Source organism: Elephantulus edwardii, unplaced genomic scaffold (assembly GCF_000299155.1).
Source record: "Elephantulus edwardii isolate Elephantulus edwardi_28Jun2011 unplaced genomic scaffold, EleEdw1.0 scaffold00066, whole genome shotgun sequence".
NCBI classification, from domain to species: Eukaryota; Metazoa; Chordata; class Mammalia; order Macroscelidea; family Macroscelididae; genus Elephantulus; species Elephantulus edwardii.
This window is the reverse complement of record NW_006399816.1, coordinates 2,268,543-2,282,785: the sequence shown is the minus strand read 5'-3', so window position 1 is coordinate 2,282,785 and position 14,243 is coordinate 2,268,543. Positions and strand designations below refer to the sequence as shown.

At 43.7% G+C, this 14,243-nt stretch overlaps 1 protein-coding gene across 2 annotated transcripts in view; it reads left to right on the top strand.

The window, feature by feature from the left end:
* Positions 1 to 14,243, top strand: part of TBC1D2B (TBC1 domain family, member 2B) — a 120,332-nt gene that overhangs the window by 57,177 nt on the left and 48,912 nt on the right. For both annotated transcript variants that reach the window (XM_006888256.1, XM_006888257.1), the window contains exon 3: positions 1,489 to 1,654. In XM_006888256.1, coding sequence (XP_006888318.1) covers positions 1,489 to 1,654 — 166 coding nt within the window. The remainder of the gene's footprint in view (positions 1 to 1,488; positions 1,655 to 14,243) is intronic.

Genomic DNA, 14,243 nt, shown 5'->3' with positions numbered 1-14,243 from the left:
GTCAAGAAGACAAAGATTCTCACCACTGGGCCAATTGATAGCATCAGGATGGATGGCAAAGAGATTGAGATTGTTCACAGCTTCAGTTTGCTTGCTCCATGGTCAACACTCTTGGCACCAGCAGCCAGGAAATCAAAAAAGGTATTACGATGGGAAAGTCTGCTCTTAGGGACCTCTCTAAAGTACTCAAGAGCAACGGTGTCTCTCTGGAGACTAAGTTGCGCCTGATACAGGCCGTGGTCTTTGCAATCACTTGTTATGCATCAGAGAGTTGGACAATGACTAGGGAGGATAGAAGGATAGATGCCTTTGAGCTGTGGTGCTGGAGAAGAGTATTGAGGGTACCATGGACTGCCAAGGAAACAAACAGATTCATCCTGGAGAGGGTTTAACCAGGCTACTCCTTGGAGGCAAGGATTCTGGGCCTTCGTCTGACATACTTTGGACATGTTGTAAGGAGGGACAGGTCCTTGGAGAGAGGGACATCATGCTTGGGAGGGTAGAGGGACAGCGCAGGAGGGGAAGACCCTCTATGAGGTCGATTGATTCAGTGACTGGTAATCAGGATGGATGTGTCAGATGAGTCGCAAACGACTCGACGGCACATAACAGTAACAACAGCAACATACAGTAAAAGGAAGCTCTGATGGCCTAGTGGTAAGACGAAGTTGTGCTGCAATCCCCAAGGCATGTAGTTCAAGTCTACCAGAAGGATGAGCAGTCTCCTTCCATGTAATTCACTGCCTCTGAAAACCTAGTGGAGGGTCAGTTGTGGGTTGGATCCAACTCGATCAAATATGTTGAAAGGTATTAACCAGACTGAACCTTGATTTGCACTTCTGAGATCAAACAAGATCAGACATGTCTGGAGTGCAGTGGCCATAGACCAAGGTGCCTTAGCCTAGGGTGCATCTGATCCAAGCATGGTTTTTTCACTTACTTGTTGTGCATCTGAAAGTTGGACCATGACTAAAGATGATGAAAGAGGAATCAGTGTCTTTTACGTTATGGTGTTGAGGAAGAGTACTCGATATCCTGTGGACTGGCAGAAGAACAAAGAAGTCTGTTTTGGATAAAGCACGGCCAGGGTGACCCTAGAGACAAGAATAGTGAAGCTTAAATTCCCGTAGTTTGAGCATGTTGTGAGGAAGGACTAGCCCTTGGGAAAGGGCACCCCTCTTGGAAAGGTGGAAGGTCAGGGAAAAAGAAGACCCTCAACAAGATGAATTGACACAATGACTCCTAACAGTGGACTCAAGGGTGTCAGAATTGATGAAGATGGCAAAGGACAGGGCAAGGTGCAGATCTGTTGTTTATAGTCGCAGTGAGTTGTCAATTTTGATGGCACACAACATTCATTAAAACACAGGGTACATTGTGTACATTATATGCAAACAGATAAAACATTTTTAAAAATAGATGATAATATATGGTTAATCAACTTGATTGTGAAAGTTCGAGTAACACACTTGCTTTCTTTTCTTTCAGATTTTATTTACCCACACCCCAACGCTTCTGCAGAAAAAGCCAGGAATGTCCTAGCCATGGAAACAGCCCCTGGAGAGCTGGTGGGAGAACACGCTGCAAGTCAACCAGCCCCAGGGCATCCAAATCCCATTAACTTCTCGTTGAAACAGTGGGGCACTGAGCTCAAGTGAGTCTTTGAGAAATAGCACCTGAACAGGAAATGGATGATATCTGATGATACCATTTTATAGATGAAAGTATAAAACCTCCATACACTTGTGGATGTCTGTTGTTTTCAGGATAGCTCCACCTACAGAGTTCTTCTTTTAGCCCCTATGGAGTGCTATCATGTGCTTGATGCTGTGTCATATTCTTTCACAGTTGAGGTTTAATTGCTCAGTTGTATGAGATAAATCAGATGATTGACATTTTGAGCGATAGTAACTGGCTCAAGGCAAGTACTTGCCTGAAGTACAATACCTCCTCTCAGGGTGCCAGGGCTGTTTCTGAACTGTGTCCTAGATTTCCGTCTTCGTTCCTGCTTGTGCATGGACTGTTGAGAGGGGAGGTGACATTTGTTTGTTTTAAATAAAAGCTTATAATTCATGTATCATAGAATTTACCCATTTTTCAAATAGCAAGAGAGGAGGACCCTCAATGAGGTGGATTGATTCAGTGACTGGGTTAATGGGAGGAGGTATGTCAGAGATAATAAGATTGGCACAGGACAGAGCAGGGTCTAGGGCTGTTGTACATAGTTTGCTATGAGTCACAAGTGACTTGATGGCACATAACAATAAACAACATTTCAGTAGTTTTAATAAATCCACTGTTAATATTACTGTTACCTCAGTCGGTTTCATAGCATTTTCATCACCCTACAAATGAAACCCAGTGCCCATTAGCAATCACTCTCCTCCCCTGTCCTCAGGCTGTTCTCTGTCCCTGGCAACCTTAGGCTGTTTTCTGTCTCTGTGGGTTTATCGCGATATCTCATTTAATTGAGTCATATATTATGTGACCTGTGTATATGTGTGTGTCTAGATTTTAATCTTTTCAAATTTCATCTCTAATATATCAGTATGTCCTTTTTTTAACTGTAAAAAATATTCCATTGTACATCCATATCACATTTTGTTTATCCATTCATTCACTGATAGATATTGGGATTATTTCCAATTTTTGTTAATGAAGGATAATGCTCCTTTGAACATGTCAGCATGTTTGTGTGGACATACATGTTTTCATTTCTCAAGGGTGGAAATGTGATGTTCTAACTATGTGTAACCTTTTGAGAAACTGCCAGACTGTTTTCCAAAGTGACTGTATCATTTTCCATTTCCACGAGCAGTGTTTGAGGGCTTCAGCTTCTCCACATTTTTGTTGATACTTCTTGTTAACTATCATTTTATTATTACTGTCATAGTGAATATGCACTGGTGCCTCATTGTTCTAATTTCTATTTCCCTGGTGACTAATTATGTTGAGCATCTTGTCACATGTTTACTGAGCATTTTCCATCTTTTTTTTTCAGTGCTGTCTGTTCAGCATTTTGCTCATTTTTAATTGACTTGTCTTTTTTTATTATTGAATTATAGGAGTTCTTTTGTTGGCGATATCTTCACTATTTTAAATTGTCCACTTCGTAGACACCAAATCTCAGGAATCTTGGCTCAAATTGAAAAATGAGGATTAGTAGAAAGGCCGTAGTAGTTATGCTTTGTAGGAGATTTGGAAGTTCCTTTCTCTGGGACCCAGGCCAGTAGTCATTGTGCAGCTGGCCAGCTGATCCTCAATGCTGATCCCACTGGATTTTTCAAGGATAAGGGCAGCCTTAGAAGCTACCGTTCAAGAACACATTGTTTCAGAAAGTGGCCGATTTCCTTTAACTTCTCTTTTTTGTGCTTGAATTCAATATGACAGTAAAATCCATTCTCTGTGTTTTTGGTTAGTGAGATAAAGCATCAGTTTTATAAACTTTAAAATGGGTATAGCACTAAGGCTGAGTAGGATGTGGGAGGGATGCCATGGATGCACTAAGGCTGAGTAGGATGTGGGAGGGATGCCATGGATGCCCTGATCTCAGAAGATCAGCGCTTATCTTCTAGGTAAATTCCCATCCCATACAGGTCTGATCCGCCTTGGAAGTGTCACTGGTAACCTCAACCTGCAGGCTCACCTCTGAGCTCTGTGCTCTGCTGTCTGAGGTCCTCTGCAGTGACTATTTCCCCATGTTCTCTTTTACTAAGCCTCTGTGTTCTGGTGTTCTGTGTACCTTGCTCTTAAACTCAAGACCTTTGCTTATTGTAGCCTTTGTGACTGCTCAGAGCCACACAAGTGTGGCAGAGCTTAAAAGCACACCCATTTTATTTGATGAGGACCCCAGTCCTCCCAGTCCTTCCATTAAACCAGGTCATCACTCATGACAAATTATCATGGGGAACTATTCATTTGCTAGGTTTCATATCTAGCCAGTCCTGTCAGCCTTCACAGTTGGTTAAAATGAGACCAGAGCTGACCTGTAGCACTTAGTACTTTCCTTGTCCTTGAACTTAAAGTGATGTTGAATACTTCTCACTTAGGAAAGTGAGTACAAATTCCTGCTGCTTCTTGTTACAAGTAATGCACACATTCAGGGTAAAATGTCAACAGAAATACTTTTCTGCCAGCTCTATCTTTCAGTGTATCACAGAATATTGAATTCCATGAGCTGCCAGGAAAGCAGGACAGATTTATGTTGGAGAACCTAAAGCTAGAAATGCTCCTTAGAAATAAGGATGGTGAGACGTTGTCTTGCTTACTGTGGGCATGTTATCAGGAGGGCTTGAAAAGAAGCAATCCTGCTTGGTCAAGTTGAGGGTCAGCAGCACAGGGTGACTCTCAGTGAGATGGGCTGACATAGTCGCTCTGATATCACTATTATTCTAGATGGTGCCGGCCTGGGCATGGTTTTGTTGTTATACATGGGTCATGACTCATCGGCACCTGCCAGCAAAAATGTAGTAGTTAAGAGCCTGACTTTCTGAGTTCAGTAGTTCAGTTCCCTTTCCTTCTGTGCCACTTACCAGCCAGGAAGCTTGGACAAGTTGCTTATCTCTGTAATGGGACAGTTCATTGTAAATGAGGATAATTATAGGGCACACTTCATAAGACTGATGGAAGGATGAGGAGTTAGTATACACTTGCTGTTAGTAAACTGCCTCCAGTAATGCCTGGTGCTTAGTAGGTGCGAGATGAGGGTCTTTTGGTGGTGGTGGTACTGTCGTTGGGGCAGGCCCAGCATTAGACAGAGCCATCCTCTACAAAGGTCTAGGGGGCCACTTTCTTTTGAAACCCTAATACTGTTGCTATTAGGTATTAGGTAATTATGGTCATTTGTTTTGGTTTGGTTTTTTACTTATAGCAAGGTTTATGAAGGTTTAAGTAAAATGGTTTAGGTGCAAGAGTTGATGTAATGATCATAGATACAGTAAAGCAATACTTTATTCCTAGATGATAAATTCATGCCTCAATAATTTTGTATGCATCCAAATGGTACCAAAATACTGTAAGAACTTAAGGGATCATTGAATCCCTGTCTGTTATGCTTTTATTCTGTTTAATGATACAGTTGGAATTCTTTTAACCAACTTCCACATTACCTGACAGCTCTCCGATTACATGACATTTTAGATATCCTCAGAACCATGATCTGCATTGACCACATGAGATTTATATAGAACTACAGGGAGCCACATACCTTAAGTCTTTGTTCCACTTTCTGAAGAGAAACAACACAAAATTGAGCAAATGTGATGATACGAGTGTGAATTATGTAAGAGAGATAATATGGCCTTTGACTTGAAAAGACCCTAGCTGCCCTTAATCAGTAGATTGTCACATCACACCTCTGTAGGAACATGTATTTGCTTGAGTTATATAGTAAGATAATCTGCTTTAACTAGCTCTTCAGTTAGTCCAAATCACTTTGAGTGAAAGATAGACATCTCTTAGGAAATGCTGATGGGCTTCTGTGTACGTGAGCAAGCCTGCTCAGGGAATGCACAAGCAAGGGTGAGAAAGGGTGTGCCTGGGTGGCCATGTGAGCTGTGTCCTGGAGCCCATGTGTTTGCACACGCGTGTATGTGAGAGGTATGTGATCTCACTGGTGAGCAGGCTCTGTGACTGTGAACCTGCCCTGAGAGCCAGTCTCTGGGTGCTGGGCTGGGCTGTACCTGGCACGTGAGTGTGGCTCCCAGGCTTGAGCACAAGTCTATCTCTGTTCCCTGGTGGAGTTGTGGCTGGTATTCTCTGCAGCTCCCCAGGGTTTTGGAATCCCAGTTCTTTAATGTCTCTGAGCTTCATTTCCTCCATTAGTAAGCTGGTATTTGCACGCATATGTGTGTTTGTGTGTGTGTGTGTACACACACCTGCCTGTGTCTGTACATGTATGTACCAAATACTCTCCCCCCTGGGTGTGGGTACCGAGGTTGTGAATGAGAACTGCTCATCATATGTGTGGCTCATTTAAGTGCCCACTAGATGGTGGCCACCAGAATCCCATCCTTCTGAGAGAGCTGCCACTGTCCTAACCCCTGAATTTTTGACTCAGTATATTGAGTCTTTACTGTAGCCTCCAATATGGATTGAGGCTCAATGTCAAGAAGACAAAGATTCTCACCACTGGGCCAATTGGCAGCATCAGGATGGATGGTGAAGAGATTGAGATTGTTCACAGCTTTAGTTTGCTTGGCTCCACAGTCAACACTCTTGGCACCATTAGCCAGGAAATTAAAAGGCGCATTGCCATGGGAAAGTCTGCTGTTAGGGACCTCTCCAAAGTACTGAAGAGCATTGGTGTCTCTCTGGAGACTAAGGTGCGTTTGATACAGGCCATGGTCTTCACAATCACTTGTTATGCATCAGAGAGTTGGACAATGACCAAGGAGGATAGAAGGAGAATTGATGCCTTTGAGCTGTGGTGCTGGAGAAGAGTATTGAGGGTACCATGGACTGCTAGGAAAACAAACAGATTCGTCCTGGAAAGGGTTAAAATGGGTGGTTCCTTGAAGGCAGGATTCTGAGGCTCTGTCTAACATACTTTGGATGTGTTGTGAGGAGAGACCGGTCCTTGGAGAGGGACGTCATGCCTGGGAGGGTGGAGGGACAGTGCAGGAGGGGAAGACCCTCTATGAGGTGGATTGATTCAGTGACTTGGATAATTGGGATGGGAATGTCAGAGACAGTGCGATTGGCACAGGAGAGAGCAGAGTTTAGGGCTGTTGTGCATAGGGTTGCTTGAGTCATAAGCGACTCGATGGCACATAACAACAACAACAACTTCCCTATCCTTCAGGTGGAGATGAGGGACCTCCTCAGCGTGAGTGCGCAGACTGAACTGGCCAGGAAATGAGCTTGCTTTGCCAGACTGGCCCCTCATCTCTTATACTAGCCATACAGTTGGTCCCACTCTGGTCCTTTGCTTTTGTTTTCCTCCTGACCTCTCAAGAGTGGTTGAAATGGATATTTGTATGCATGACTGGTGTTCTCAGGAGATTGCTATGGTCTTGCTCTCCAGGCCTGTGCATTTCTTCACTTCTTCAGCCCCAGTTGGTAGCAGAGGGCCCAGCCCAGCCTTAAACAGGTACCCAGATGTTTGGTGAATTTGGGGAAGTTGTTCGTGCCCAGCAACTGTAATTTGTGGTTTTCCTTGTTGTAAGGCACACTTCTATCCTTGCCAAGAAAAACAGTGAATGCAGTCACTGTGCCGCTGACCCACACTGGCATTTAAAAGCCAAGTTTCCTGGAGAGGAGAGCAGCAAAGGAGGTGACCAGCTCTGGCTCCTTGGGGTTGGATGGATGCAGGGGGTTGGCTGACCCACTTCTCTGCACATTGCCAGTGCCCATGCCCAGCTAGGGTTTGTTCTCAGCTCCCAGAAACCCGAGGTTCTTAGTAGTTCTCTGTTCCAGCAGGCTTCTTGATGGGCTCTGTGCACGTGCTTCCCAGCGGCCCCTACATTAAAAGGTGTTGACACAGCATAAAAATCACTATAGTTGTGACAGGAGCAATGGTGGCTTTAGCTAATAAACTCAAAGATTTCTAGTAATAATTCATCTCGTTCAACATAGGAGACTGGAGCTCAGACAACTCAAATACCTTGTCTGGACCTGCCGGTGGGGAGCTTGGCTCTGATCTCCTGTGACCTGTCCTTCACTATTAGGGGTAGAGTTTAGGGAGTTAGAGTTTAGAGAGCTAGTTTCTGTTTCCTCTGCAGAGACCTCTTTGTGTCCTTCTTTCAGAGACACTCCTCCCAGTGACCTGAATCAATTCATCTCACTGCCTCCAGTCCTTAGAGGCTTCTTGTTGGCCCTGGGTGGAAAATGTACTCCTGACTGTGGCCTGTAGGGGAGGTCTGACTGCTGTCATCCCTGTCATTGCAGGCCCACAGGGATTCTGTCAGTTCTTCCCTGCAGGGACTGTCTCATAGCTGGGGGGCTCGCTCTTCTGGTTACCCCTGCTTGTCTTTCAGGAAAGCCTTCTGTGTGCTTCCCACCACTCATTGTCTATAATTACTGTATTTCTTTTTTACTTATGTGTGGTCTACCTCCTGTGAGCCTGGGTGTGCCACAGGGGCAGGGACCTTGTCTGTCTTGCCCCTGGTGGTAGGTGTCAGGAACCTGTTGAGAAACTTATGATGGATGAAGGACTTCCAGCGCTTCCTGGTGCAGAAACACTTTGTATTCCTGCCTTGTTTGTTCTCTGTCCTGTGCCAAATGCTGGTGGTGCTTTCCTCTTGTCCCGTGCTCTCTGCACAAGTGCTGCACCCTTTCCCAGCCTCTTCCATGCTTCATCTCCTCTCAGCAGTGTCTTTCTATTTGGTGATCTGGGAAGAGGGGTTACCTTTTAAAGCAACGTTGCATTTTAACTGTGAGCCCAGCACAAATAAATAACTGTATGTGTATGCTAATGTATGTGTGCTAAAAACTGGAACAAAACTTTTATAAAAAGTTTCACTCCTGTATTTGGTAAAACAGTAATTTTCTGTCTTCTGTGTCATGAAAAAATAAGCACTATAGCCCTTAACACTGATCTTCTGATTCCTTCATTTGATTTCACGGTCCCCAAATGGGACTACCCACAGTTTGAGAAGCACTGTCCTCAAGAGCTGCCCCTGGTTCTGTAGCCTCTTCCCTTCTAGTCACCTTCACAACCCAAATGGGAGCAGGGGCTAAGGATGCTCCCTTGCATAAACTGTTAGACCCTCCCTTGTCTTTAAGGTGTTTACAGTGTAGGGGAGGCCCACAGAGAGGCAGGCAGAGAGCCCCATCACAAGGCACCTGTCTCGAGGCTAACTCCCGGACTCCATGGCCTCTGTTGGAGATCTAAGGAGGAAATGGCTTTTCCTTTAGGAAAATGGTTGTGGGAAAGAGGTGTGTTAGTGGTGACTTTTCAGTAAGGTCAGTTTTCATTTTGGACTTGAGCAGTGAGGAGACCCATCCCTCCCAAAACAAACAGTGAATGCTGGCATAACGTGGTGTATTGTGATCTCATTCTCTGTCTGTCTCTGTGTGTTTATGCATTTATCTCCCTTTATAAATCAAAGATCTGTGCAACTTGGCATCAAGCAGGTCTGTCAATGCTATTTTCCAACAGCACTTGCGCTTCCTTGAACATGACTTCGTATTTACCTGTCACAGTTTAATAATTCTCACAGTATTTCATATTTTTGTAATAGCTGCAGTATAAACATAAAACAGCTTTTATGTATGCACTTGAAAACAAAAAACTTTGTGACCTTATTAATATTATTAGCTTTCTTGTGGTAGTCTGAAACCGGACCCCAGTATTTCTGAGATATGCCTGTACAAAGACTTACTTGTATATAGATTTGGAAGGAAGAACTGGGTGTGTTCATGAGAGATGGTAAGTTCACAGTGTTGAGAGCTTAGGGTATTAGTGTTAGGAGTGGTGATGAAAGAGGAGGAGATGAGCTTGGGGCTTTGGCCTTAAGGGGATGGACGCTGATGTCTGTCGCTTGGGCAGGAGGGAACGGGTGGACTGCACCTGTCTGGAAGTTCTACAGTAGCAGCATTTTTACTTTGTTGATTCTTTTTTAAGACATTGCTCCCTTTATTAGATGTTTTCTCTAACGTCTTTGGAGTCAGGAGGATGGTATGCTCATGTTAAATATATAAAGGACTTGGGTTAGGAGCTTTTTGATGACAGTATGTCCCTAGGCCATCTTCAGAACAGAAAGACAGCATAAGAAAAGTACATGAATTTTAGTCCTTGCTGTTCCAAACTCCAGAGTCTACTGACATTTGGACTGTAACAAAATCAAAATCAGTCTCTTAAGTCCTTGGTTTACAGGACAAAAGGTTATTGGTGAGCAGTTGCATTCATATCCTATGGCTTCCTGCAACAAATTACCACATACTTAATGATTGAAAACAACATACGTTTTATTCTGGAGGTCACAAATCTGAAATCCGTCAAGCAATTGGCAGATCTAATTCCTTCTGGAGGCTCTAAGACAGTCTAGTTTTGGCTCTTTTAGGCTGCCAACATGTCTTAATTTGTGACCACATCATTCCAATCTCTACTTCCCTTGTCACATGAGCGTCTCATCTATTGTTAATCTCCTTCTGTATTTCCCTTAAAAAGACATTTGCAATTGCACTTAGAAGTGTAACCCACAAAAATAATCAGATCACAAGGCTCCTAACTAGTCTCATCTGCAGATTTCCCATTGCCTTATTAGCATTAAGTTAACATGCACAGATTCCAGTGGTTCGAGCCTACCCATCTTGGCAGTGAGTTGAGGAATTAAGTATCCAGATCCAGCCGGCCACATGGACCATTCTACTCTCCTTCCACCACCCCTTCCACAGTCCGTTCTTGGTACTGTGATGGTTGATGGACAAACACAGAGAGGAATATGCAGCCTGTGCCTTCAAGAGCCTCCATCTCCAGAGAGCATCTCCTCCCTCTTCTGATAGATACCTGATCCTCTGGTCTCTTGAGCATCCTTTGACCTAGAGTTTGCCAACCTATACCTACACCATTTGGCCTACCTTTTTTTGTCTTAATGGAGTGTTTGTAGTTCACAGACAAAGTTATGCATGTTAACTTGTTAGAGAGAAAATTCACTTGTGCCAAGGTATATAGTTCCAAGTGAAAATCTTTTTAAGGCCACTGCAAATTTAATTTCAGATTAATGCAATAAAGCAAGTCACATGACCACATGTACTCACTTCATGTCTGTGTGTTACATTCCAGTTATGCTTATAAAGTTTCAGCACTTTTTCATAATGCTTTTGCAAACTTACTAGAGAGCCAAAGAGAGGGAAAAACAAACAACCCAAATCCACTGCCATCAGGTAAATTCTGACCCACAGCAGCCCTGGAAGACAGTAGAAATGACCACAGCAGTTTTAAGGCTATAAATCTTTGTGAAAGTAGACTGTCTTATCTTTCTCTTGAGGAACAGCTGGTGTATTTGATCCATCAACTTTTTAGTTAGTAGCCAAAATCCTTAACTACTGTGACACCAGGGATCCATTACTACTCAACTCTAAGCTCTCACCTAACAGTATAGTGCAATTAAAAAGAACTGTTATGTGCACTGGAAAGCAGAAAGATTCATGTGACTCGCTTTATTGCTTCTCTAAGCATTAATGACACCACTTACTGAGGAGATCTTGTTGGTTCTCTTCAGCGCTGAGTTATATGGATGTGCCCTCATGCATTTAACCAGCTCCCCAGTCATGGACATCGGGTCGTTTCCACTTTTCTGTCTTTTCCCATAATATTGATCTGAAATCTTTGTACGTATAGTTTTGTGCCCTTGAGAAAATCCATCCAAAAAATTAATTTGTAGAAAAGGAAATGCTGAGTCATCTTCAGTGGAGATGTTTTAGCGACCCTGTGAACAACCTGTCCTGTGCTGTGCCGTCCTCATCATCTCTGATACACTTGAGCCCATTGCTGCAGTCCCTGTGCCAGTCTGCTTCTTTGGGGGTCTTTCTCTCTTTTAGCAGTGACCCTCTACCTTTCTAAACATGATACCACTTTCCAAGGAATATCTCCGAACAACATGTTCAGAATACATGAGCTGAAGCCTCACCACCTTTGCCTCTATGGAACACTCACTCTGCACTTTTTCTAGGAGATATATACATATTTTCTTGTTATTTTGGGCAGTCCATGAGATATTGAATGCTTTTCTCCAACACAATTCAAAGACATCAGTGTTTCTTCTGTCATCCTTGTTCAATGTCCAACTCTTAGAAGCATAGCAAAGGATTGAAAAGCCTGAATCTGGTGCACCTTAGTCTTTAAACTGACATCATCTCTCTTCAGTATTTTGTAGGTAGTTGGGAGTTTGGAGATTAGTTGGGATGTTGTTGTTGTTATGTGCCGTCGAGTTGCTTGTGACTCATAGCGACCTTATGTACAACAGCCCTAAACTCTGCTCTATCCTGTGGCAATCACACTGTCTCTGACACTTCCATCCCAGTTACCCCAGTCACTGAATCAGTCCACCTCATAGAGGGCCTTCTCCTCCTGTGCTGTCCCTTCACCCTCCCAAGCATGATGTCCCTCTCCAAGGACCAGTCCCTCCTTACAACATGTCTAAAGTATGTTAGACGGAGCCTGAGAATCCTTGCCTCCAAGGAGCCTCCGGTTTAACCCTTTCCAGGATGAATTTGTTTTCCTAGCAATCCATGGTACCCTCAATACTCTTCTCCAGCACCACAGCTCAAAGGCATCAATTCTCCTCCTGTCCTCATTAACCATTGCCCAACTCTCTGATGCATAACAAGTGATAGCAAAGACTGTGGCCTGTATCAGGCTCACCTTAGTCTCCAGAGAGACAACAACAACAACAACAACAAACAAAAGCTTGTCATCTGGAGGAAAGGAAGGGCCCATGGGCAGCTTTTGGTAGTCTGCCTCCCTCTTGTCTCTAGGATCTTAGCAAGCCAGATTCTGCAGCTGCCTCTCTCCCACTAGAAAGACTGTATAAGGAATTCATGGAGCCTTTGGAAAGATTCAGTAGAGCGTTTCCCAGCAGTTCTGTCAACTTTTAGCGTTTTAATAATCAGAACTGAGATGAATGTTGAATAAATTATTTTTATTTAAACTGTATATGCAGAAGCCATTCTGAAATGTGGCAACTTGGAAAGAAACACCCTTACTAATGATGCTAGGGAATGCCAGCTTTCATCTACAGAAATTCAGGCAAGGCATTGCTGCTCTCATGGGGCCAGTTTGCTGCCCGGAGGTGCCCAGCTGTTTCCATTTCAGATGACAGCAGCTGGGTGTCTAGTGAACGATCCATCAGGCACCTTGCACCCGCCTGGGAGAACACAGAAGGCCCTGTCAGGGATCTGTTTGACTAGAGTGGAGTCTTTCAAGAGCAAGCACTGCCAAAGAACAGCCTCTGTTGTCTTTTTAAAGACCCAAAGACTATGGCTTCACAAGCAAGATGGGTGACTGTTGACCACGCTTAGGGCAAGTGGATTTGAGAAGTCTGTACCCCTGTGATTCGCTTACTGCACAATCACAGAATTGGGTTTCATCACGTAAGTTCTAAATTAGGGATTGAGTGTGTGTCAGTTTAGCTTAAACAAGCTTTTGCTCTGAGGCTGATTTCAAGGCTTAGCAGGTGTTACCACACACCCCAGCAAGGCTCAGGTGCCTGACTGCAGGTGAGAATGTTGGCTTTGTATAAAGGAGTCTTGTAAATGTGTAGAAATGACAAAATCATGTTTAGGAGAAAGCATGCCCGAAAGTTCTGAAATGTCTAGCATGCTGTTCTTTGTCCCCAGGCCACGTTCTCTTACTTCTCCTCGTTACATTCATGCTTAACTTGAGCTGAGTAGACAGTTTGATATCTAGGGCAAATGGAAAGGAGAGTGTAACTCTTTAAACTGATGATGAGTGTAGTAACCCCACATGTGAGTGAGGACAGCTGTGAGCAAGACCCTCACCAGAGACTCGCCCACCATAACTTTATAGAGTGGCGAATCCAGGGGAGCCAGCACTCAACCACGTGACAGGATCACTGTGTTAAAGAGGGAAGCAAAAGTATATCAAGCATTTGTGAATTTTCTTTTTGTTCATGATCACCCACTTGAAATGGCTTTCTACAGAGTTCTAGAATTTTTGCAAAGCCCACTTTTATCACAGCAATTACCCATCATGCTCATTGGTCGGGAAGTTGCCTAAAATCCCTTTTTGCAGTTGGTTGTGAAGCTTTGTAGCATAGGGCCACACACTGGGAGAGACTTAGAAAGTACATGGCACATGTCAGATGCCTTACATTATTTGCCAACAGCTGGATAAATAAACGATCAGACAACACATATAAGGTCTTAAACAGGTGTTGTCAGGCTTCTGCTTACTGCTTATTAAAGTGGTCATGATTTCGTGTATTACAGTAAAGTAATGGGAACACAAGTGTGTTGGGTCATTGCTCTACATTCTTTTGAATGTTTAAAGTCCTTTAATTGTTGTTGTTGTTGTTGTTATGTGCCGTTGAGTCAACGATGACTCATAGCGACCCTATGCACAATAGTTCCAAACACTGCTCTATCCTGAGCCAATCTCACTGTCTCTGACACACCTACCCTCATTATCCCAATTATTGTGTCAACCTGTCTAACCTGGGGTTTTATCTTCTCCTACGCTGTCCCTCAATTCTTCTAAGCATGATATCCTTTTCCAAGGACTGCTCTCTCCTGGCAGCATGCCCAAAGTATGTCTAACAGAACCTCAAAACCCTTACTTC